At 37.8% G+C, this 25295-nt stretch overlaps 2 protein-coding genes across 3 annotated transcripts in view; one reads left to right on the top strand and one right to left on the bottom strand.

Annotated features, from left to right (window-relative positions):
- Positions 1–25295, bottom strand: part of LOC104474368 (DGAT1/2-independent enzyme synthesizing storage lipids) — a 688180-nt gene that overhangs the window by 226649 nt on the left and 436236 nt on the right. The window lies entirely within an intron of this gene.
- RP1 (RP1 axonemal microtubule associated) overlaps positions 1–25295 on the top strand; it is a 181203-nt gene that overhangs the window by 26689 nt on the left and 129219 nt on the right. Inside the window, 13 exon segments of the mRNA XM_086742338.1 lie at positions 299–450; positions 1538–1616; positions 2500–2575; positions 4176–4252; positions 4355–4386; positions 4527–4656; positions 7607–7710; positions 10480–10653; positions 11300–11512; positions 13333–13510; positions 15215–15346; positions 18881–19083; positions 25036–25125. Coding sequence (XP_086598464.1) covers positions 299–450; positions 1538–1616; positions 2500–2575; positions 4176–4252; positions 4355–4386; positions 4527–4656; positions 7607–7710; positions 10480–10653; positions 11300–11512; positions 13333–13510; positions 15215–15346; positions 18881–19083; positions 25036–25125 — 1640 coding nt within the window.

The raw sequence follows: 25295 nt of genomic DNA on the forward strand, positions 1-25295 counted from the left end.
TTTTCAGCTTTATGATGATTTCAAATGATGCTGAAGGACAAAGACATACTATTGTGCATTTAAAGTCCAATTTTGTTTGTATTCCCCACAGTGACAGTCTGGGATGAAAAGCATAAATGTAACACCAAAGCAAGTTTGTACATTCTTTTACTTAATATTGAATAGGATTTTAAAGGTTTTATACTCTACCTGTCCATGACACAGATGTATTTGGACTCTATAGGCACATTCACAGCTAGGTGTTATTGTGACTATAGTAATGTTTGTTGTATGAAATGTTGTCATCTTTTATTGTCAGTGACTCTCTATGAAGTGCATGTGACAACAGGAGAATTGTGGAATGCTGGAACTGAGGCTGATGTCTATATTTCTATCTATGGAGAAAGAGGTGATACAGGATCAAGACAGCTGCTTAGGTCACAGAAATCTAAGAAATTTCTAAAAGGACAAGTAAGTATGTGATAATTTAGCCTCACTCAGCAACAAAATGCCATGCAGTCACTTCCTCACTCACTCTCCTTCTCCTCATCAACACTCAGTGGGATGGGTGAATTGTGAAAGAAAGAAAAGTGAAACTCATGGGTTGGTGTAAAAACAGTTTAACAAAGGAACAGAAAACAGAGAGGTGTAACAAAAAAAAAAAAAACAAAACCAAAAACCAAACCAGAATATACTTAAACACATAATTTACAGTGCAATAGCTCACAGTACATCCTGATGCCCAACTCCCTCCCAAGTAGGAACACTTGCCCCTCAGCATCATCCCCACTTTATATACTGAGCGTGACGTCCCATGGGATGGACCAGCCCTTTGGGCAATTTGGGCTAATTAGCAAACTATCCCAGCTGTGTCCCCCAGCCACAGGTCCCATCAGCTCCAGTTCCTCTCTCACCTCAGATGGAGTATTCTGGCTGGAGATTCTTCACCTGGCTAGGACCAGGACAAAGTGAATGATAGGGTATTTTCTGATATGTTTGGCTGGCTTTTTTTCTCTCAGGTGGGTGGTTATCCCAGGCAAAGTGCCATTAGAGAAGAGATAATTACTGCATTCCAATGTTTCCCCAAAATTCCATAGTTAAGGCAGAAATACTTTCTAAAGGTATAACTGCTTTTAGAGGTTAGAATTTTCATTATAAAATAGATAAGCTGTGTACTTTTGTTTTTAATTACTCCAAAAATAATGTTTAATAAATGGAGAGAAAATGAAACTACATGTTACATTTGCATTTCTAATGTTGAAATTTGCTGCAATTTGTAATTGTTTAGCCAATTCAGCTTTCAGTAGGTTTCTTTTTTCTGACTCTGATTCCATTCATTTCAAAGGAGCTACTCTCATTAGCAAAGTGATCAGGTTTGCTTACTTCTTTTACTTCAGGAAACCTGTCTTTCTTGGTTTATTCTCACCTTATCGTTAGCTGATATTTCAAAGGATGATCTTGACAGAAGAGTTCTATGGGTTTATGGGTCTTTGGGATTCCATGGCTGAAGAATGCTCTGCTTTTTAGATTTTACTGAAATTTTCTTGATTGATTACAGACTGACATCTTTGCTGTTGAAGCTGTGCACCTTGGACATTTGTACAAGATTGTTATAGGACACAATGGTCTTGGATCAGGTTGGAAATGTCTCTGTATAGTCACTGAATACTGTCTGCAAATTTATTAATCTTTTCTTTGACATACAGTATGTATTTCTAAAACTGAATCTATGAAAACATTTTAGAAGTGAAAGACAAAGGATTCTAAGGAAATTGTTTAAGTGGCACAGTTACCTTATTGTATTATCATAAATTTCAAATATTTTGTGTTCACTTTCACTGTACTCTCAACCATTATGTTAAGGACATCATCTGGTACTGTTCTGGCATTTTTTACTAATTCCTATGGAAAAACTGTCAAGAGGGGGAGTGTCTGCATGATAAGACGTTGAATATGTCTTGTGCAGTCTGTGTTATAGATGAAATGGGCTATTATAATTTTAGGCTGATTAGCATTATCAGTTACACTGTAAAGATTAAGTTGGAGATTTTGGCTGCACTATCTTGTCATTAGACACCCAATTAATGATGAAACTCAAATTGCTGGCAGACCTATTTTTCAAACTCTTGAGCCTAAATATTGTGAAACACAGCAACTTGTTTTGAGCCATGATAAGCTGCTATCTAATCTTGTTGATATTTTGATTGGCAAAACAGATAAGTCTCATAAAAAGACTATGCTAAATGGGGGGGGGATGGGACATGCAGCACTCAGGGCTGTGACAGCCAAGGAGAGACGTAGCAGATGGCAGGCCCATAAAGAAGCTTTACAGTACCTAGAGCAGATACTGAGGTACTCTCTTCTCTCCAGCCATACTGGCAGCTGTGACTCTAACAACCTGCCAGTGGAGCTGCAGATTTTGCAGTTCCAGTAGAAGAGAGAAAGCCAGAGGAAGTAAGACTTCATGAAAACTGCCTCTCATGAACTAACCTTTTTTTTTCTTTTTTAATTTATTTCAAGGAAACGGCTGGTTTCTTGACAAAGTTGTAATCAAAGATCCTGTAACAGATTTGGATTATACTTTTCTTTGTCACAGGTTGGTGATGTTCCATTTGGGTTAGATTTTTAATAAATTCATAATTACTCATAGTTTTTCTTCTGAAATGTCCTGTCAAGGGAAGTATGTGTTTCCCGAAAAGTGAGCTGAAATAGTCTGATTCTTTTTACAACTCTCTTGAGTTGTACCTGCCCCAAACCTCTGGTGCATTTGAGCTAATGAAAAAGCAATAAAATTTTCTGCCTGGGAACCTTCCGTTTTTGCGTCTTAACAACTCAAGGTGTGAGGTTTTTTTAACACATTCAAGATGTGCTTTTTTGACACATTCCCCTGTATCCAACACCTTGAATCTGACACCAGCAAGTCCATCCATTCTCCCATGTCACGTGATGCAAGGCTTCTCAGAAGAGTGGGTTTCTCTCTAGCAGACTGATCCTGCTTTACGGAAGTTAGTATGGAAATTAACCTGAGGTTCAGTGAGCTCAGGATCAGTCTTTAAGATCTTGTGAAACGGCTATCACAAACACAGCTACCTGACCACATCTCTTTTCCTTATTTGCCTTGCAGCCTGTCACCGAGCTGCAACATAATTTGAAGCGATCTTAACTTCCCCGCCTTTCCCCCTGCAGATGCTGCTGCTCTGAATCTTCTGTTCTAGAGCTCCTTTCTAATTTTATCCATGCTTGATTAATTCTCAACACCTTGTGAAAAAAATTATAATTGATAAATATCAGTGCAAATATTAGGAATGGTGAAGTCCAGTCATGTATGAATCTAGCTGCAGCTTGCCGGTGGCACCTCAATTCTATTTCTGCCTCTCACTTCTCTGAGTGAATAAATAACTGCCTGAGACAGCTCGGAGTGAGCGATGTGCACACTGAAACTGATTTATGTGTGAGTAAGGGCTTTCTGCCTATCAGATACAGCACCTCATCTTTGCCTGACCTAATTTTGATTCTGTATTCTAGACGAGATGAACTGCTATGAAGAAATCTATAATGCTAGCTTCATACATAATTTAGAGAGAGTTCAAATCCATTTCAGGCAGAAAAATACAGGATATGTGCTAGTTATTGTTCGAGCCTGACGCTGTGCTTGCTGATCTTGCTCTCACAGTGTGTGAATCGTTTTGACTCAAATGGACTTAGACTGAGCTTATTGGAGATATGCTTAGCTTATGTGAGTAGATGTGAAGCAAGTACAATGGCATTGTAAAGTATAGTTCAGATATGGTGAAAGTCTTGCCAGGATTTACCTCTCTGTATAGGGATTTTCAGGGCATAGAACAATTTGCATCTTGCTGTAGCCTTCCTGCAGGCAGGAAGAGCAAACATCGTGACCGCTGCATCTTTTGTTATTGACCTGTGATCTATAGGAGTCCTCTGATTTGTAATAATTGACTTAGGCCCTTGTACCGCAGTCCAGGAAAACATTTATTTAAAAGTTTAATCAAGAACAAACAAACAAAACCATTTTTACCAAATCTCTTTTCACTAAAGCTGAGTTTTTGTATTGTTGTTTGTCAGCCTTGAGACTTTAAAAAATAGAATAGGAAGTAGCAGTATGTAAGTGCCATGTATGCAGTATTGCAGAAGCCGCCAATCAAGTTTATATTACTGAACTGGCTTCTGGTTTTCAGGTGGCTGGACGAAGGTCAGGATGATGGTAGTATTGCTAGAGAAGTGACTGTGACAGACACCAGCACGTTTCCAGGAAGTAAGTGAAAATTGGTGAGGAGGAGAACCCAGCCTCACTGTAACTGTGTCAAATGGAATGAGGATGCTCTGTACAATAATTACATGGTCTTTATCTGTACAGGACAAGAGCTGGAACTCAAGAGAGAAGAAACTGTAAGAATGTACCTTTTTATTTTTATTTAAACCATTCAAATTATCCTTTGAATGTTATCAGGTCAGTTATTTTAATGTATATCAAATTCCTGTGTATCATCTTCTCATAAGTCGTTTCTGCTTGTTGTTTACAAAACTAGTGGGCTGCCGAAAAGTGGAAATTTCAGAAAGGCAATACACTTCAGTTTTACAACAGGCTCACCCGTGGCTTCATTTGCCTCAGTCCAGATAGCAGAGTTGATGCTCTTGGTGATAAGAAAAACAAATATGGTAAAGTATTTTTCATGTGGATGAATGCATAAAAGATACAAGAAAGGAGGACTTTATAACTCACTGTGATCTAATACAATGATTCCTGTAATTAACAGGAGTAGATAATTATAATAACCATTTTCCTTACTTAAAATATTTTCATGTATTAGTGGCTATAAGGACTCAGAAATTATATGCTCAGTTTACATATAAAGCACAAAAAAACCCCAGCCCTCATGTGGTATCTTGTCACTGGCTTTCCCTTACCAAATAGAAACTTACTGTCATCTGCAGTTTAGTGCTCCCATGGAGCTACCATGGCAAGGACAGCTGCAGTCTTTTATAACTAGATCCATCTAAGCTAACAAGTTCAAATTTCCAGATATAGTTCATTAATAGAGAGTGTATATGTGTATATATATATATATATATAAAAATTCATTTTGTTCCATCCTTGCCATTGATTTTAATGGCACTCTTCCAGTTCCTTCTCTTTATCAGCTTCCATCCTACTGTGTTGCTAACACAACTATACTACATATCATATGACTCACACAGATTTTTGTTATCTTTGTGGTGATGGAGCTGCTCAGCCTTTCTGACATCTTCGCAGGGACCTTACGCATACCTCTTTTCAAGTGATAAAACAGAATCTTTCAGGACACACCATAGAGTGCGCGGAGAGCAGTGCAACCAATACTCCTGAGCACAGCCTATAAAGGCACCTTAGAAAAGCTCCACCAGAAAACTCAAAAGTTTAGTATGGGAGATCAGTAATGTTACAAACATTGAGTGGGTGTTACTGTTTTACTAAAACTCTTCTTATTAATTAGCAGGTTTGGTCCTTGACTATTTGGTGATTCAAACACTGATTAACTCAAAACTCCTCTACAGCTTTAGGACTTACAAGTGTCTGAAATGCCTGAAATCAGTTGCATAGCATGGTAGTGTCCTTCCTCCAAGGAGATCCATTTAGGATCAGAAACTGTGAATTACTTGGTTGCAGAACAAACTACCTGCTTGTAGGAGTTTGGTCTCTAGTCTATATTGATGCAGTAAGCACATCTTTGCTGCTTTTTGATGCTATGTCTTCAATTGATGGATTGTATCTGATCTGGTTTAGACAAATCTGATAATTTAGACACTACAGAGTTAATAATCTTATTACATGTAGAATTCAAGTTCACACTGCAGACTGTTCAGCAATTTTCATCTAGATGCACTTTCCTTTCTACAAATTAGTGCATTTTAATAGTATTTTTCTGACATAAAGCTGTGATAGTTTTATTGCATTCTGTACCCTTTTTGTAAATTTTTATGTGATGCTAGATGTAAAATTCATGAATGTTATCTCCACAATTTTAAATGAGTAATGTGTATAATTGTGCAAGTACCAAATCTGATGCACAACTACTAAATATCAGTACTTAAATATGATAAATATAATTAAATATATTAGAAAGTAAGATTGAAACAAAATTGGTATAAACTGGGTATTAATTGGTTTAGATTGGAAGTCAGAAAAATGAGTAGTGTGATCTGCAACCTCCCAAGGATTTAGTAATACTTAGGATACTTAGGAATTAAACTGGTAAGCAAAAAGAGCTTGATTTTTCTGAACAATATGATGAAGTTGCCCTGATGTCACAGGAACAGTTAGTGACACAGGAAGAACTATGTCTTATTTTTTCATAGTTCAGAGTACAAAGCAAACACAAGTACAAAATGAATGCAGACACCTGTCATGCAACTCTTCTGCCTTTAGAAAAATATCTTTCTCTCAGATTTTTTCTCTCAGATTTTTTTTCAGATTTGTTTGTTTTACTTTTATGTTCAGTAATGTACAAAGTGTCTAGAATAGTCATGTGCAACAGAAGTCACAAGTGCTGACTTGGGAAATGGTGTTTAAATTTTCATTTAGGGGCCCTACTTCCTTGTGTGTACTTTGGAATAAAGTCCTCCAACATAAATTATCTACTTATCTTTCCTAATAGAAAACTCTGCGTTTCAGATACTCATAGAACTGTTTATTTGTTTTCAGTAGATCTAAAGCAATATAATTCAAAGGCCTTGACAGTGGTGATGGCAAATTATATAAGATGATGATTTGGTCTAGGGTTTTTTAATTTCTCAGGAAGCTTTATCTTTATCTGAAAGCAGAGACCCATTGTGACAGTTTGTGTCCACCCTATCTTGCCCCAAGGACTAGAAGTCCTATCTGTATTTTATGATTTTTTGCATAATCCTGATGGGCGCAATGATCCTTGGCTGTATAATTCTCATGGTCCAAATGATACCCTGAAAATCTTACGTTATGGACACCACAGGAATCCTCCAGAGACAGCTGCACCTTACAAATGGGCAACATAATGTACTGGCAGAACAGTTGTTTAAAAAATCAGCTGTTGCTGCTGGGAACAATAAAAATGACACCACTTTAGCTCTCATCTGTATTTTGTAGCTGTAAGAGGTAATTGCTTGGAAAATTGGCCAGATTTAAAATTTTAGAAGCTGCAAGCTATGCTGCAAGGTTTGCTTTACAAATTCTAATATGGATACAGAGAAAATAAATTCTCTTTTCCTACCTGAGAGCTTTATGTTCCCTACACAATCTGTTATTTATCATGTAAATTCATTGCTATAGCCCAGGTCATTATGCTGGAGTCCTCAGCTCCTTTTTACGGATTTTTTTTTTTTAAAAAAACCATATGCACTGATCAAAATAAATTTGTTCTTTTTCATCAGCTCTCAGGGTTTTTCTTCTGAAGGCAGTGAAGTAGACAGTAGTCTCTTGATGCCCTTTCCTGAAGGAATGAGGGGATTCAGTGATCGCAGAGGTCAACCTGCTGAGTTAAACACTTGATTAATTCTTTTCCCTTGAAAATGATAAATCATCGATTGTAATTAAATGCAAATATTAATTAATATACTCTGATACTTCTAACACTTTTTTTCATTTAACTTTTAGCTCTTTTTGATGTAAATGTCAAAGGGAGAAATATATGTATATTCAGCAGTCATCAGATGCCACGTCTTGCTCTTGCTCTTGTCAATGGCAATGTAATTGGAAAGGTAGGAAATGCTGTTACTGATTTCTGCATCATAATTACATTTCACTGTCTGATTAAAAATAATATTGTTTTTAATCTGTATAATAATTGTGCTTCCAGTCAGATAAAGAGCTAAGAATTGCAGAACTGAACCCAGGAAATTGCCAATGAATAGGCAAATTTAGACATAGGGCTTTGTCTTCTTTCTCACGGTTTACTTTTTACTCTTTGGTAGCATTTTTAAATAGACTAAATGGCTTGATACAGGAATACTAGGCCATTCCAAGCTGTAATTTATACTCACTTGCCACATATTGACAAGGTACTTGGACAGTGGGATCAGCAAGTTTACTGATGACACCAAACTGTGTGATGCAGTGAACGCACTGGAGGGAAGGGATGCCATCCAGGGGGACCTTGACAGGCTTAAGAAGTGGGCCCATGTGAACCTCATGAGGTTCAACAAGGCCAAGTGCAAGGTCTGCACATGGGTCAGGGCAACCCCCAGTATCAATACAGACTGAGACTAAGATTCCAATACAGGAAGGGGTTAAGAGCAGCTCAGAGGAGAAGGACTTGGGGGAACTGGTGGATGAAAAGCTGGACATGAACCAACAATGTGTGCTTGCAGCCAGGAAAGCCAATGGTATCCTGGGTTGCATCAAAAGCACCATGGCCAGTAGGTGATTCTGCCCATCTGGTCTGCTCTGGTGAAACCCACCCCACCTGCGTCCAGCTCTGGAGCCTTCAGCACAGGAAAGACATGGACATGTTGGAGCAAGTCCAGAGGAGGACCGTAAAAATGATCAGAGGGCTGGAGCACCTCTTCTATGAAGAAAGGCTGAGAGAGTTTGGGCTGTTCAGCTTGGAGAAGAGAAGGCTCCAGGGAGACCTCATTGAGGCCTTTCAATACTTAAAGGGTTGTTATAAGAACTTTAGTAGGGCCTGTAGTGATAGGAGAAGAGGTAATGGTTTAAAACTAAAAGTGGGTAGATTTAGACTAGAGATAAGGAAGAATTTTTTTACAATGAGGATGGTGGAACACAAGAACAGGCTGCCCAGAAAGGTGGTGGATGCCCCATCCCTGGAAACATTCAAGGCCAGGTTGGACAGGACTCCGAGCAATCTGATCTGGTTCGAAATGTCCCTGCTCCTGCAGGGGGGTTTGGACTAGATGATTCTATAATTTCCTCTTTTTGGATATGTATAAATTCTAAGGATTTGTTTTTAAATGCTCATTTTTCCTTTGTGTCTTTTTCTAAGTAACATGCCTGTCCTAACTGAAATATTCCAGATTTGTTTTGATCCATTTTGATTTGTTTCATCCCATCTTCAAAGTCTTACTATTGCCTTTCTTCCTCAGCACTTGCAGTATACAAATAGGCAAATGGAGTTGTAGAAATTAGCTCTTTCTGATGAAACTCTTCTACTGATGAGGGAAGAAGCTGTTTCCCTTTCCCTTTTTTTTTTTTATTTCTTCCCCTTGTTTATCCAGTGAATAATTTAATAGTCAAAGCTGGTCCCATTCCTGCTCTACATGATGTGCATTAGTGGGAATAGAGTACTCTCAGTAGAGTTAGGTTTCTCAGTAGGGATAAGGTCAGGCTCTCAGGCAAACTGTCAGACCTCCTTGCAGGACTTCCCAGTCTACATGTTCATTAGTGTAATCCTGATACACAGAATGCCTTGTCGCTGTGTTGGTATGTCTTACTACAGAGAGGTTATTGACTGAGTGCTTAAATTTGAACTTTCTCTTTTCTGCTTTGCTACTGACATGCTTTATGAGTTGGAGCAACCTAAAGAAAATCTGGATTTCAATTTTCTTGCTTGTAGTTGTGCAAGACACTCCTTTTTCCAGGGAATGCAAAAAATCCTGTAATTTAAAACTTTTTGGAGTTCTTGGTATGAAGATTGGTAAATGTAAAACAAAATGTCAATACAAAAATTTTAATTGACCTTACAATACATACTTAATTATACTTTGAGGACATGCTGGCTCAATATATTGAGTCTGATAGACAGGTTTTCTGAGTATGAAGCTTTTTCTTTCGAAGGTAGTGCCTTGGAAATGAAAATTTTCGCTGGAAATATTGATTCTTTGAAGTCTTAAAATGCTGAAAAAAAAGTTAGATGATGTAAGCCAGAAGTCTTTTAAATTATTGAGCTAATTATTAGCATTTTAAGCCTCTTTAAATCCTATTTTTATTTGAATATGAGAATGATGATGGAGTTTGTAAAATATTTTAAAATATATATGTTGTTTATTGTGTATTTTATAAAATGGGATCACAGTCAGCAAACCTGAACAGACAAGCATGGATAGTGTGTCGCTGTATTCCTTCATGTAAAATTTCAAACTCTTTAAATGTTTTCTGTGACAGCAGTATAAATAAATGAGGAGAAACACTGAGGCAAATGAAGGAGGGTTGGTGGCAGAGAGTTGCTGTAGTGTATTTCCCATCTGTGCCAATTTTATATTCCAGCCTTCTTTGCTGTGTTTGTAGGCTGAGACTCTCTCTCTGATTGCAGCACCCAGGTATCTTTCATGTTATCCTCAGATCTGTGTCATCTTAAGATGAACTCTTTCTGTGCTTTAAATGTCCAGACTCCACAATTTTACGACTTTGGTATCATAACTGCAAAGCCGAAAAATATAAAGATGTTTTCATACTAGACTAGTGATATTGTGGAAACTTGAACAGTACAGAACTGTACTGTGGTGCTTTCTGTTCTGGATTTTGCCATATCTAGTTGTTCATATAATTTATTATTTCTACTTTGACTTTGTTAGAGCAAAGACAAGACTTGCTGTGAGCTCTATGTTCACTTTCAACCAAATGGTTGTGCCATTCTGGAGTCGGCCAGGAACCCAGGTCACACTGTTACATTCAATCTTCAGGGCAAAGTAGCTGATGAAACAACAGGATATGCTGGACTTTCCAAAGAATTTGTTGTGCATGTCAAGGTAAGGTGGGCAGAGGGAAATGATGAAGACTCTTCTAATACTTACTGTTATACAGCAAATAGTATCTAATCTAGTGTTGGAGGATTGCACGCTAAAAGAGTGATCCTCTTCCATCAGGTGGAGCTAAACTGCAGTTTAACAGGTAGGACAGGACTTGAGAAATTTTCCTTTGCCGCTCTCCTGGGGCAAGCAATGCCAACACTGCAGCTGATATATGCAAATAGGGTGGGCTCTTACATGGAAAAGATGCATCTCTAAACTTTTTAGTAAACCTTTGAAAAGTAGGAAGGTAGGTACATACAGGAGAGCTACATGGGAAATTACTTAATTTGAAAAGAGAACAAGTTCCTTAACTGACCACACTCCTTGTGCTCTGGATGCTGTGCTGCACTGCTGAACAATAAAAAGCAAGGAAGCTGTGGAGTAGGGAAGGATTTCCAGTATCCAGCTTAGTGTCTGCACAGAAAGCAGCAATTATTCAAAGGCTGGAGGTATACTTGAATTACTTGGGACTTATTCATCTTACGTATTATACATGCAAAGGCATTATTGAGTACATAAATCAGTATGACCAATATAAATATCAAAGTTTAATATGGAGAAAAGCTATGCTATTCACAAAGGACTTCTTGTCTCTGATCTGAAGGGTGTGTTTCACCATGGTGCCATCATTCTACTCAACACAAGTCTCTGCCAGGCTCTGTCCCTTAGACCTGATGGGAGCTGCAGCGGAGCAGGTCAGCAGCAGCAGGAATCCTACTGGAAGGTGCATAAAATTGGCTCTGGAGTCTGCATGTTTGAAAGTGTGAAAAACCCAAGAATGTATCTGAAGATCAAAGATGACCAGTGTAATGGAAAAGTAAGCAGTTCTTGTTTGTATTTCCCTCAGCAGATAGTTTGAGTAAATTGTCAGTGATAGGAGAGAATCTTTTTTTACTTGCTTGGATAAAATGTGATAAAACGTTATTCAGATTTACATTTTTTCAGATCTTTTTCCTTTGTTTGCCCAAGGAAAGGTAGAAAAATATAGCAAGAGAAGCTGTCATGTCTATTTGGCACTTGATTGTAAAGATCTGATTATGTTTTTAAACTATTGAGAATGTGGATGTAGTTAAAATTTATTTGTTGCTAGATAGCTTATGAGTCTCTGTCAAGATTCTGTTGTGCTAATTTGATTTTTATTAAACAACTACAGTTATACTGGTGTGAGTTTGGAAGATGTTGATGTGATATTGGTATCCAAGCTTTTATGAATTGTTCTGTTTTGTCTGAAATGAAGAACCTGATTTCTTTCTTTATCAGGCAACCACATAGAGTTTATCCTTGAAATACCTCACCAGTATATGTTCTATATATATTCTTGAAATACGTCACCTCACCATAATATTTTCTACCTGCTAGGAGTTTAACTATTGCAGGTTTACCTTTGAGAGCAAAAAAGAGAATGATAAATTAGTATTTGCTCATTAGACTCAATGTTTACTAGTCCTGTGTCTGTTTGCTGATATGAGCTGATATAACTGTTTTGAATGTGGCATAACACAAACATGTTCAGGGGTTTAAAGTGGTATTGAGTCTAAATAAACTAATGATAAAACCCACTAACGAATAATTAAGATGGTAGCAACTACACACCGCACTGACTTTTGAATGTGATTCTGTTAGTCTAGTTAAAATTCTCACATTTTTGTTAGTATTATTTTTGCACAATTCTTATTTGGGACTTTAACCCAAGTGAGTATGAACTAGAGCTGTGTAACTACTCAGATTTGAAGTCCATAAGAATTTTGCCATTGATTCCAATGCACTTTGACCAGAGATTAAAATATTTGATCCGTATTTTGAATATAGGCTTTCTGAATATCTTACTTTTTTAGCACTGCCTTCACCAATGGATGTCAAGGTCTGTCAAGCAGTTAGTATGTTTTAAGGTTAAAAATGTAATACGTGAGGGTGAGTGCTCCTCTCTTGAGACACGGTAAACTGGGATTTTGAAAGTCTGTTTCTGGTTATTGGCCAGAAATTGTGATATTCTGAAAACTATCTAAGCCCTGATGCCTCAGCCCATGTTACTGTGACTGCTACGTTTGTGCACCTGGTTCTGCGTGCTTCAAAATCGACAGACACCCTAACTTATTGCTGTTAGAGGGCATGGTGCTCGTAGAAGTCTGTTGAGGCTTTGATTGGGGAAAGGCTTTGAAATTAATCTTCTAAGTGCTGTGAAATGGAGAAAATAAATTTTAAGAGAGGTAGTTTATGAAAAGAAGAAAAAACATATTTAATAAATGTTATACTATGTAGCATTATCAGATCTGTGCTATGTAGAAATCCTTATATATATAGCCTCTGTTTTCTGAAGTAGATAGTTTCATATTCCCTAGCCCTCTGAAAGTTAGTTAAATGAGAAACTCCTTTGAATATATCCTAGACTTTGCCTAAATCCTAACATAAGCTGGAATGCTTTCATATGTACTTTTTCACTTACTCAAATTGTATGATCAGTCTTTGCAGTCACAAAGCAGTAAACAAAGCCAAGGGATGTGTGTGTGTGTAATAATGTAGCACATTATGAAGAATCTGAAGTGTTGTTAAAATATATTCATATTTAAGTCTTTAGAAAGATCCAACTTGCCTAGCTATTCAACTGTTGAATTCACGCTTCTATTTTCAATTTCTTAGGGCACAGGTGATGAATACTGTCACTTTAAAATTGAGAAGAATTTGGAAACTGGATCTGTAAGTCTAGAATCAGTGCGAAATAAAGGGATATACGTTGGTCTCCTGCCAGATGGACAGACTAAGCCAGTCATTAACACTGGAGAAAGAAACATTTTTTTCTACCCACAAGTCATCAAATGTATGTGGTTTCTTAATAAAGTTTGCTTTAGTGATTAATATTTCTGAATGACAAATTCAAAGCAAAAGTGTAAAAGCTAGATAGATGCTGTTTCCCTTGTTGTGTTTCAGTAATTTTAAAGGTGAAAGTTTTATTATATTCATACTTAGTTTCTCCTATGTAGCTACTTAATTTTTCTTCATTTCTTTCTTTTTATAAAGAATTAATAATGCAAAAGAAATCTTTTTTTTTTTTTTTTTTTAACAGAACAAATACACTTTTGAGCATGAGAATCAAAACAGGGGACCAGATAGAAATGTACTTGACTTTCTGGGACTCTTCCCCATTCTGGCCACAGATGATGGAAGCCTGGGAGATACTGTCTTGCTGTCAGCTATATCAGCTATGCCACAGTCTTTCCCAAATTTATAGGGAAAACAATAGACTTTAGAGAAGGCCTTCTTGGCTGTGTTCAGTTTCTTTTTTAACGGTGTGAAATATCTTGTACTCTCCCCACTGGTATATTGCTTACATGATTCTCCTGTCCCATAGTCAGATTTGAGATCTATTGCAGTCAGAAAGCTCCCTCATTAGGGAGGTGACCTGTTCTAGTCAACTGTCCAGGACTCAGAAATCAGCTGTCAGCACACTCTGGATTATGGTCACTGGATTTTCTGCTTGTCTCTTCTCCTTCAGGAGAATGAAGTTTGTAACTGGGTGAACAGCTGGTTACCAAACATAGCCAGCTGACTTGGATTATAACTGCAGAAACCAGTGGAGTTACAGTACTTGTATTCTTATCAAGTGGTCATAGCCACAGAGATCAAAAAATGAAACATCTCATGAAAATGCTAAACTGGCCATCAGTTCAAAATTAAGAATTCAGTCAGATTTTTGTCAGACACCAGCAGAACAGGATCATCTTGAACGCTTTGACCAGTAAAGGAAAAGTATTAAAACATACAACCAGCCTTACTATTAAGTGTTGTATGTATATTGTGACCAAGACCTACAGACGCATTATTAAAGTCACTGTAATGGCATCCATACCATTCAATCTCTACTATCCACAAGGTGACATGAATATTTAGGTCACTGTGTCCTTGTAGAAATGAGGAAGGTATTTTCCTTTGTTACTTTTTGGAAGAGGAAGTTTTTCAATGGAAATTTTCAACAAAGCAGGACTTACTGATGCTATTAAAATCAAGCTAAATGTTAGTTCCTTACAGGCTTGAGTTCTGAATCCTCATTACTCAGTAAAAGGAAGATAAAAGAAGCTAATATTTTCTATAAGAGCAACCAAGATTGTCTGTTTGCCACTTCATATTATCAGAAATAGCCTCTAGCAGTTTTCAATTCAGCATTTCCACTCTTAAGAAAGGAAACATCAGCAGGGTGGAGAAGCTTGTCTTGGGGACAACTATATTTTAACAAGTCATTTTATTCATACATGAGTGTTAAATTGTTACTTAGATTTTCAAAGCAGTAAATGAACTTTTATCTGTATGCCGGATTTTTTCCACTTTCTGTAGCATGCTACTAACTATAAAAGCAAATAATAGCCAGTGACTGTGCAATTTGTAGAGAAAAGATTTTGGTGTCCACAGTATTGAACAATTGCTAGATTTGTTATTAGTATTTGTCACTGAACATATGAGAAGCTCCCGAGCAAGAAAAAGTAAATGATTCGTAGCTAGTGACAGATTTTACATTTCATTGTTTTAGTTGGCCGGGAAGAGCCTATGGGAACATCTGCAGCACCCAGTCAAGAGAAGAAAGACTTCAGAGAATCTCAACTCCAACCAGTCAAAGCCCAGAAGCCAGTATCTCAAAGCCTTTCAACTTTTCCACCCTCAAGTAAGCAATAGTTTAAAAACTGCTTGTGATACAACATTGTGTTATGTCTGCCCTCCATGCGCATTTGCAGTGACTTACCTCAGGAAGGACAATGAATAGCTTTTCTAGGCTACAGACTTATGCATGCATACATGCAACATAAAACACATTACCAGTTATTGTTTTTTTTAAAAGGACATTGGAATGTGTTTCAAAGCGCACAGGGAATGTTTGGCAATGCAAACAAGACATCAAATAGGGCATACATATTCAAAGGGTATAATGTGAAGTATTAGGAAGGATTTTAAATAAATTCAGTTGAACCAAAGCATCCTTGTTAAATTCAAAGCATATTATTAATTACTGTCAATTGTTTCTGTCAATGTTGTTTCCATTCTTATCTCAAAACACTCACTTTCCACTTCTAATCTAGTAGACTTCATGTTGTATCGTTGTGTCACAAAGCCTTCCCAAAAGCGGTGTGGGCTGTCAGCAACTGGTAAGATATGCTGTATTTGAAACCAATGGCAACAATACACAAGCTATCAAACCTGTTTTCAAAGAAGTTGGATGTTTTTAGGGTTGGATACAAAGGATCCTTTTTTAGAAGCAATATCTACTGTGAAATTGGTTACATAGAGTCTATAGCACTTTGTAAGAAGTGTATCTGACATTCATAAATGTGGACTCTGCTTATGAAAAATGAATAGAAATATCAAAGTTATTCTGCCCTTCAAAGAAATGCTCATTTTAGTAAGATATTTTCACTTAGAATACTTTAAAGGTAACTAACTTCTGACATGTAGAGGTGAGCCTTAATGTTTAAATTGATATTCATTAAATACTCATTTGCTTTTCTTACTCCCAGTTAACACTCGAAAAAGGATGATGTTTGTATTGAGCATACAATCCAGGAGTACGCTTAGCATCCAAATTCAAAGCAGATTAACCCTTAACCCTTGAACAGACCATCTTTTTTATGTCTGTGTCTGCTAAGTGGTAGCTGTGTTTCAGTTATTGTTTTCACAAACAATAATTGATTTAGGATTAATTAAACTGAAAAGTGTGCTACAGCAGCTGGGGCTTCTCCTGTTGCAGTGTGAGTTCTCTGTCCCTCAGGAAACTTCTTTCACTCTACAAAGATGATGGCAGGACTCAGCTTCTACTCAACAGCTTACAGGATGGAGATATTAGAGCGAGTGTCAGAGACAAGTCAGCTCAAATGCGTGCAAGACACCACATTGTAAACTCAAGATGGATCAAATTAATTTTTAATATATTTTGCTTACAACAGAAGATAAGATACAAGTAAAATCTATTCTTATTTCCATTTAGTTTACACTGGAAATGATGATACAAAAGGGTGTAATAAAAATGCATCAAATTTATTGTCCAAGCTTCTGGTCTAGAGATTAATTTTTGTGATGATTCATTTCAAAAGTGTCACTCAATCATATGATCTTCTGGGACAAGATAATTTTCTTTTTGCTTTAGATTTAGATTTTATTTAGTAAATAAAAAAATAAAGTTATTTTTGTGAAAATGGGTGAAGGATTGTGACTTCGTCATTCTCAGGCAGGCCTATCAGAATGACTTTTTGTTGCAGCAGATTTACAGCATGGTGTCATGAAGTGTGTAAACTCCCATGACTAATGCAGGGTAACCATCAAATCCTCTTTTCAGACTGCGATATTTTTAGCCTGTAGCAAATCAATGCCACTGATTTCCATTTGTAAGAAGAGGCAGTAAATTACAAGGAAAATGCATTCCAAGCCTGTGAACTGTTTGTGCATTATGATTGTTTTCAGGAGGCAGTAGTTTGAGGTTGCAGTAGCTGCTGTGGGTAGCAATAGCCCAAGTATGGAATTTCTGTGCTAAGTAGAGTAGTCTGGGATTCCTTATGTTTCTTGAATACTTGTGCATTTTGTGAAAATTTTCGTCTCTTTCCTGGAAGAAAGATGTGATTTTTGATAGCTGGAAGGAACTCTAGCTTTCAGAGTTACAGGTGAGCAGCCAGAACTCCAGTTCCAGAAAGTTATGTAGTTAAGTTCTCAAAAATATTTATTATATCAAAGGAACTGCTTTGCTACAGTTCTGTAGCAAAGTGACGCTTGTCACTGAAAAACAATTGTCATTAAGTTTTTATTCAGGTAAACATAAGATATTTGCCTTTTGCTTTATTTTTAGTGTATGGATTTTCTTTTTTTCTTTCAGAATAACTTGCTTTTAGTCATGATGAGGAATACAAGAAAAACAGTTGTTATTATTATGACATTATTGCCTATTTCTAAATTATTATAACCATTCCAAACTCATACTACTACTGTTAGAAACACTGCTGTAAAAGTCATACTACTACAGTTCTGAATTTCTTAAAAATTGATTAACTAAATTTTAGAGTCTTCACCAGGGCTGAAATTTCCCCTGATTCAAGAAGTTAGTCCTTATTTATTACAGAACTTTGTACTGGATCATAATTCCTTTGCAGATCCTTGTGCAATTATTTCACATCAGTTAACAGTTCAGTGCTGGTGGATCATAAGTCAGATTTGGTGTTTTAGTTACCATGTTGATTTAACCTACAGGACAACTTTATGATCCAAGAATTCCTTTTGAGTACAACTTAAGAAAAAAAAAACATTTATTTAATATCATAAAATTGACATTTGAGGAAATCTAAAGGGAAGATCATCACCATGTCTCAGTATTGAATCAATTCTTCACTTACCCAATTTGCTTCATCCCTTCATCCTAAATTCCTTCATCCCAAGAGAGCACATTTTTTTTCATATCTTATATGCAGAGGTGCCATTTGACATCTTTGTGCATATGTATACTTTTCTCTTAAGGGGAGATGAAAGATTACTAGGTGCTGTTCTAAAATGAAATATATGTTTTCCAAAATTGTATTTGCTCAACTATTAAAGCTGTGAAATTTATTCATAAAGCAGTACTCTCCTGCTATTGTCTCATTCATGCAGAACCTGCCTTAGCCCGAATACTGGCACTGCATGTGTATGTACAGCAAGGATATATTGTGCTATTTTTTTTTAGTATATTACAGTATTTAATTAATATTTAACTTGAAGAAAGTTAACTTCCTGAATAATTTTTTTCATTTGAAATGAAAATGGTCTCTATTTTTAGATATATGATTCTGCTAATACTGTCCCAGCATGAGGCATTAGAGGAGTATTTATAAGTAATTCTACTCATTTCTAAATGTCAGGATAAAGAACCAGAAATGTTGATTTAATGGCCATAGTTCTGCATCGTAGCATCCTTACTCTACACCAGAGCATGGATAAAGAATAACATGATGATAGTGCATGTGAGAGATACTTGTTTTTTTTTTCTAGTTGATTCTTGGAGCTCAACTAATCAGTACATTTTGGTCTAGACAAGAAACATAAATCAATCTTTTCAGACTATCTCACTTGCCATGAAGAAATACAATCCCCTCTCTGTTATAGTCTCCTTATGTGTTGAAGTTACAACAGCGACTGGCAGTTTCATGTTGATTTTCATCTCCCACTAATGTTCTGTATTTCGCAGAGGAAATGAGAAATCCTCAAGGTGGTGAGTGTCCCCTTCCTTCAGATGATGAATGGAAAGTGTCAATGCTGACAGGAACTGCAGGAACTGAAGCAAATTTTGTTCTCTGGATATATGGAGACAGAGGAGTAACTGGACCAGTAACTCTTGGCAAGGACAACAAAAAGCAACTCTTTCTTCCCAGACAGGAGCATGAATTTCAGGTAGCTAATGAAGGCTAAGAACATTATTTTAATGTGTACCTTTCCAAAGATTATTCTGTCATGTGAAAAGAAAAAGTGTTTTTCTCCTATGTTTACTGCATACAATAAATCTCTATCTAATCTCTATGAATTCTGCATTAAGTCAGCTTGGTGCATATAGTTAGCAACAGAGGAAATGCTCTTTCTTTTAACCCCCTCTCCCTCATACAGTGGCCCAAATGGGGCAACTGCAGGAGTAAATTGATTTCTTTAAGGTAATTGATTTGAAACTAGCTTTAGAAACTATCCACTCCTAAACAAACCATGTCTGATGTAAGACTTGTATATCATTTAGGGATCTTTAGTAATGAAATCTTCATGCATGCAGTTTTCAAAGCATATTATAAAATCTATACTGCAGAACTGGTTCAGTTAAGGAAGAAAACCTTTTTTTTTCAATTGCCATATTATAAATAACTGAAATGCCAGAATCTTTACCTATGGAATTACTAAAAGCCCAATAAAACCTACATGTTATCATGTCATGAAAACAGAGAGAGCTCTGCTATTATTTAAGAATAACCCCACCTCTATTGTAATAAGCAAGTTTTGACTAGGTAGGCTGAGAGGAAATTACCAAAGGGACTAATACTTCTGTTTTGCTTAAATCTTTCTGTCTAAGATACATGTAATATATTGCTGTCTTCAGCTGACTGAAGAAAAAGCTGTATTTTTCACATTTTGTACAAATTCTTTTTTTCTGCACTCATCAACTCTTCTAGTACAATCTTGGCACAAACCAAGATTGTTACTGTCAATAATATTATTAATAATACCCTCTATGAATAGGGCATAGGCAGGAAGATCATAAACTGTAATGTTAATTTTCTAAGCATGTAGGCTATATATTATGATCTACAGGGAATCCTGTTCTCCCAGTTAACGAATAATTTATAAGCAACATTGGGTAATACCATGTTTGCAATGTTAATCCATATGTTCTTAAGAGATGGACCAATTTTTCTTCTCTAAAATAGATATTGCCCATTATGGCTGTGCGCTGTGGATATTGATCTCGTGAGAGAGCAGAATCTCTCTCTCAGCACCTGGGGCTACTACTATGATTCTTTACATCACACTGACACTATTGCTTTCAGGCATGAAACAGCAAATGTCACCAAAGTGCTTTTCACTCTTTGTTCTGCAGTAGATAAATCCAGAAGGAAAAAGCCTATGAGTAAGAGCTGTTTCTTCTTTTTTTTTTTTTTCCCTTTATACTTTATCATGTACTTGTTTAGCAGGATAAGTCTTAAAATGAGCATAGGAATGAAAGACTTACTTAAAAAAAAATTACATCTTCTTTTTATCATTTACATCTTTGAGCTTAATATGGTTTCATTGATATTTTCTAGAGCAGAAGATAACAAATTTTATTTTTTAAAATAATCAATTTGATCATAGCTCTAGTCAGGACAACTTGGTGCATCAGGAATTGGCTGGATGGCTACACTCAAAGAGTTGTGGTCAACAGCTCGATGTCCAAGTGAAGACCAGTAATGAGTGGCTTTCCTCAGGGGTCAGTATTGGGACTGACATGTTGATGACATGGACAGTGGGATAAAGTGCACCCTCAGCAACTTCACCAACAACACAAAGCTGTGTGGTGCTGTCGACATGCTGGAGGGAAGGGATGCCATTCAGAGGGACCTTGACAGACTGGAGAGGTGGGCCTGTGCAAATGTTATTGTCGTAGTTCAGCCCGGATAGGGACCAGACTACGCAGTCTCTCTCTCACTCACCCCACCCTCCAAGAGAATAGGGGGAGATGATATAAGAAAAATGGCTTGTGGTTTGAGATAAGGACGGGGAGAAATCCTTAAAATTACTGTCACAGGCAAAACAGACTCGACTTGGGGAAAACTATTCCTTTATTTCTAAAACTAGCAGGAGAATAAGACAGGGAACAAGATAACCTCCACCACCCCTCCCTCTTCCCAGGCTTAACGTTATCTCTACTACTTTCCCCTCCCGAGCGGCTCAGGGGGAAAGAGGGAATGGGGTCATGGTCAGTTCATCACACGTTGTTTTAGGCCGCTACTTCTTTGTTGGGGAAAGAACTCCTCTCATTCCTCCTCTGCTCCAGCATGGGGTCCCTCCCACGGGCCACAGTCCTTTGTGAAACTGCTCTGGTGTGGGTCATCTCTTCCGTGGGGTGCAGTCCCTCCAGAACAGCTGCCCCAGTGGGCCCTCCACAGGCCACAGCCTCCTTCAGGCCTCCACCTGCTCCGGTGTGGGGTCCTCCACGGGCTGCAGGTGGATCTCTGCCCCTCTGTGGACCTCCATGGGCTGCAGGGGGACAAACTGCTCCACCATGGTCTTCACTACAGGCTGCAGGGGAATCTTGGCCAGGAGCCACATTACTCCTCCTCCTCCTTCTTCACTGACCTTGGCATCTACAGCTGTTCCTCACAACAGGCTGGCAGATGCCTCTCAGGATCCTTTTTACATCTTATTCACTTCTCCTCTCCTCTCCACTTCTTGCAGCCAGGCTGGGCTGATTTGGGCCCAGTTGGCTGCCTGGTAGGAAGCCAGAGGGTGAGGCCTGCAAGGCCCACAAGGCTCGCGCCTCCCCCTCTCTGCCCCCGCTCAGCTTCTTCACATCTTCTCCCTTTTTTTTCCTGTTTCCCCCTTCTTAAATATGTTATCGCAGAGGCGTTATCATGGAACATTCTGCTACCAACTGGCTTGGCCTTGGCCAGCAGTGGATCCGCCCTAGGCCCGGCCGAGTCCCCTGAACAAAGGGGAACGACTTCTAGCAGTTTCCTACAGAACCTACCACCTTAGGCCGCCCCTTAATAAACAAAACCAGAACAGTTATGAAGTTAACAAGGCCAAGTGCAAGGTCCTACACATGGGTTGGGGCAGTCCCAAGCACAAATACAGGCTGGGTGCAGAATGGATTGAGAGCTCTGAGGAGAAGAACTTGGTGGTACTGCTGGACGAGAAGCTCAACATGAGCTACCAATGTGCGCTTCCAGCCCAGAAAGCCAAACACATCCTGGGCTGCATCAAAAGAAGTGTGGCCAGCAGGTTGAGGGAGGTGATTCTCCTCCTCTACTTTGCTCTCGTGAGACCCCCACCTAGAGTACTGCGTCCAGCTCTGGAGCCCCCAACATAAGAAGGACATGGACCTGTTGGAGAGGGTCCAGAGGAGGGCCACGAAGATGATAAGAGGGATGGAGCACCTTTCCTATGAGGACAGGCTGAGAGAGTTGGGGCTGTTCAACCTGGAGAAGAGAAGGCTCCAGGTAAACCTTATTGCAGCCTTCCAGTACCTAAAGGGGGCTTATAGGAAAGATGGGGAGAATCTCTTTAGCAGGGCCTGTTGTGATAGGACAAGGGGTAATGGTTTTAAAATAGAGGGAGGTAGATTCAGACTGGATATAAGGAAAAAAGAAATTATGGTGAGGGTGGTGGAACACTGGCACAGGTGGCCCAGAGAGCTGGTGGATGCCCCATCCCTGGAAATATTCAAGGCCAGGTTGGATGGGGCTCTGAGCAACCTGATCTGGTTGGAGATGTCCCTGCTTTTTGCAGGGGGGTTGGAGTAGATGGCCTTTAAAGGTCCCTTCTAACTCTAACTATTCTATGATTCTAAGAAAACAGCTTCTGAAAGCCTGTAGTAATCAGGCAATTTGGAGTCAGTTGTCTTTAACCTTTCAATTTATCAGCAGTATACACAACTATGGAAAATCTGAGTAGAACTATCTTGAGAAATGAAAGCTGTTCATATGTGGCTTTCCCTCTCTTACCTTACCCATGTGAGTACTCATTGTTTAATCCTTTCGAAGACTGTGCATGAGAAAAATCTAGAAGGATAACAGAGGGTCTCTTCTAGGAGACCTCTGCTTGTTTTAGGCACAAGTCACTCTTTGCATTCTAACAAAGTTCTATACATTTATGTTTTGTATTGATACATGCAATTATCATGTAACTTTTTTTTTAAACCAAAAGCCTAAAGAGGGATTCATTAGAATAAGCAGACAACATGACAGCACTGTATATTCAGTGAACACCAGGTCTGTGAAGGAGAAGACAGTATCTCATATTACTTGACAAGTGGGCTGGTTTGTGTGTGAAATGTGGGAAGTGACAACAGTTGTTTTTTCAGTCAAGCTGTATACATGCCCTTACTTTGCTACTGCTTTTGTCCCAAAGATTTCCTCTAACAAGACTACTTATAGAGAGAAATATTGTGCAGCATAAGCAAGGATATCAGAATCTAACTCCACAGATCAAAGCTGTTTTCTTAAGATGATGGAAAAGACAGGAACCGTCTTGTCACATCAGTGTTGCATGCCTGGAGTTAGCATTTATTTTGTTAGTGAAGTTCAGGTCGATGTAGCAACCATACCAATATCAATACAAGTGTGAATTTCTCAGATTCTTTCTCAAACAACAATTGCAATTTACTGAGTGCATTTCAGTGTTAGGGAAACCAAGGTTAAAAGTTATTTGCTTCTAGAAATCTTTGACTAAATCATGGTAACCTTGTGACTATAACATAAAAGTTTGTTATACAAAAGCACAGAGACAACAAAAAGCTGATACAGGAACTGAGGTAATTCTGAGCTCTGAAAAGAAGAGGTAAGGAATGAGTGGATAATATACTAGTAGGTGTTTCTAAGAGAATGAAATGAAAATAATTTTTGTACAGTGTAAATAGCCTCATAGCTTTTTTAGATGTAAATGATGGAGTGGAATAAGCTGTTACCAACCTTTTATTAAAGGAATTATTATTTGAGAAATAATATGATAATGCACTTACTTTTCCTTTCCTAGCAGTACATTACAACTGATCTAAAATGATTTATGTTCACTTTAAATAATGGTTAAACTTCAAATAATCCCCAGATAAGTGGGATAGGATAGGGTTGCATAGAGTAGATTTCATAAGTAAAAGCACATATAATGCTTGAAAGTGCAAAGAAAGTGCAAATGAATGCAAATCATAGTCAGAAAACAAAGATAGTATCGGTGATTTTCAAAGTTTTGCAGATGTTCTGCCAGCTTTTGGGAGTTTATTCTTTAAGGTCCCAAATAGTTTTATGTCCTTCACTTTGACATACTAGGGTTTATGGTCATGTTGCTGTGCTGCATTATGAAAGATTTGTGTCCTGTGGTTTAGTGGATTTAATTTTGTATTCTACATTTCTCTCATGAATGGCCCTCACCAACTGTTTTTACTTTTCAAACTTTGACGAGTTCAAGTATCTGCCAAACCATTTCCCTTGCAAGCATTTTGATTTCACTAGGCTATAATCTTGTCAAACTGGATCTCAGTCAGAAACTTGCTGAGATAAAACAGAAGCAGTCTCTTTTCTGGATCCTGTAATCCAAAATCTGCCAATCAGATGTTGTGTGTTGTTCTTCTATACTCAGATACTACAGTGGTTCAGAGACATCTGGAACCAATTGCAAAGACAAATAAGCAGTTTTATGTTTGTTTGGTTTTTTTTTTCCCCACATGTGATATAGCTATATTTTTTTTTTCCCAGAAATATAGCCCAAGTTGAATGAATGGCAAAATGTAGAAATACAGGGCAAATGGGGTTTGTGCATAAATGAGAACTGGATTTTCAAGTTATTTCACATGTAAGGACTGAAAATACAGGAAAGAAAATGTTTAGGGTGGTGTTTTAGGTTTTTTTTTTTTAAAGATTTCCGGAAGGCTGTAACAGTTTTAGGCATCGAATTCATAGGCCTGATCTTGCCATTAGGATACTGCTTCTTCAGTATGTGTGGGAGACTGAGACCGAAATGTCTTTTGATCATGAACTGGATACAGTGTTAGTTTGCAAGGCACGGCCTTACTTGATCAGCATACAGCCTCCACCACACAAGTTTAAAATGTAAGATTATATATATTTTTGCCTGTAGTTATATGTTGTATTTTTTTCTGGCTTTATTCAGGTTAAAATAAAAAGCATTGGGAATATCTACAAGATAAGAATTGAACTTGGTGAATTACTGAATGAAAAACCAGAGTGGAACTTACAAAAGGTGAGATTTTTTTTAATGGTGATTTTTTACTGCTTTAATAATTTTTATGTGATATAAAAGCCCATCTTTTCACGAAGCCACAGCCTGATAAATAAAAAAAATGCTGATTGTGAAACATTTTTGTTGCTTTGTCTTCTTAGGTTACTTTAGCGATGACAAAAGTACTGATA

Source organism: Chlamydotis macqueenii, chromosome 2 (genome assembly GCF_036417535.1).
Source record: "Chlamydotis macqueenii isolate bChlMac1 chromosome 2, bChlMac1.mat, whole genome shotgun sequence".
In the NCBI taxonomy this organism is placed as follows: Eukaryota; Metazoa; Chordata; class Aves; order Otidiformes; family Otididae; genus Chlamydotis; species Chlamydotis macqueenii.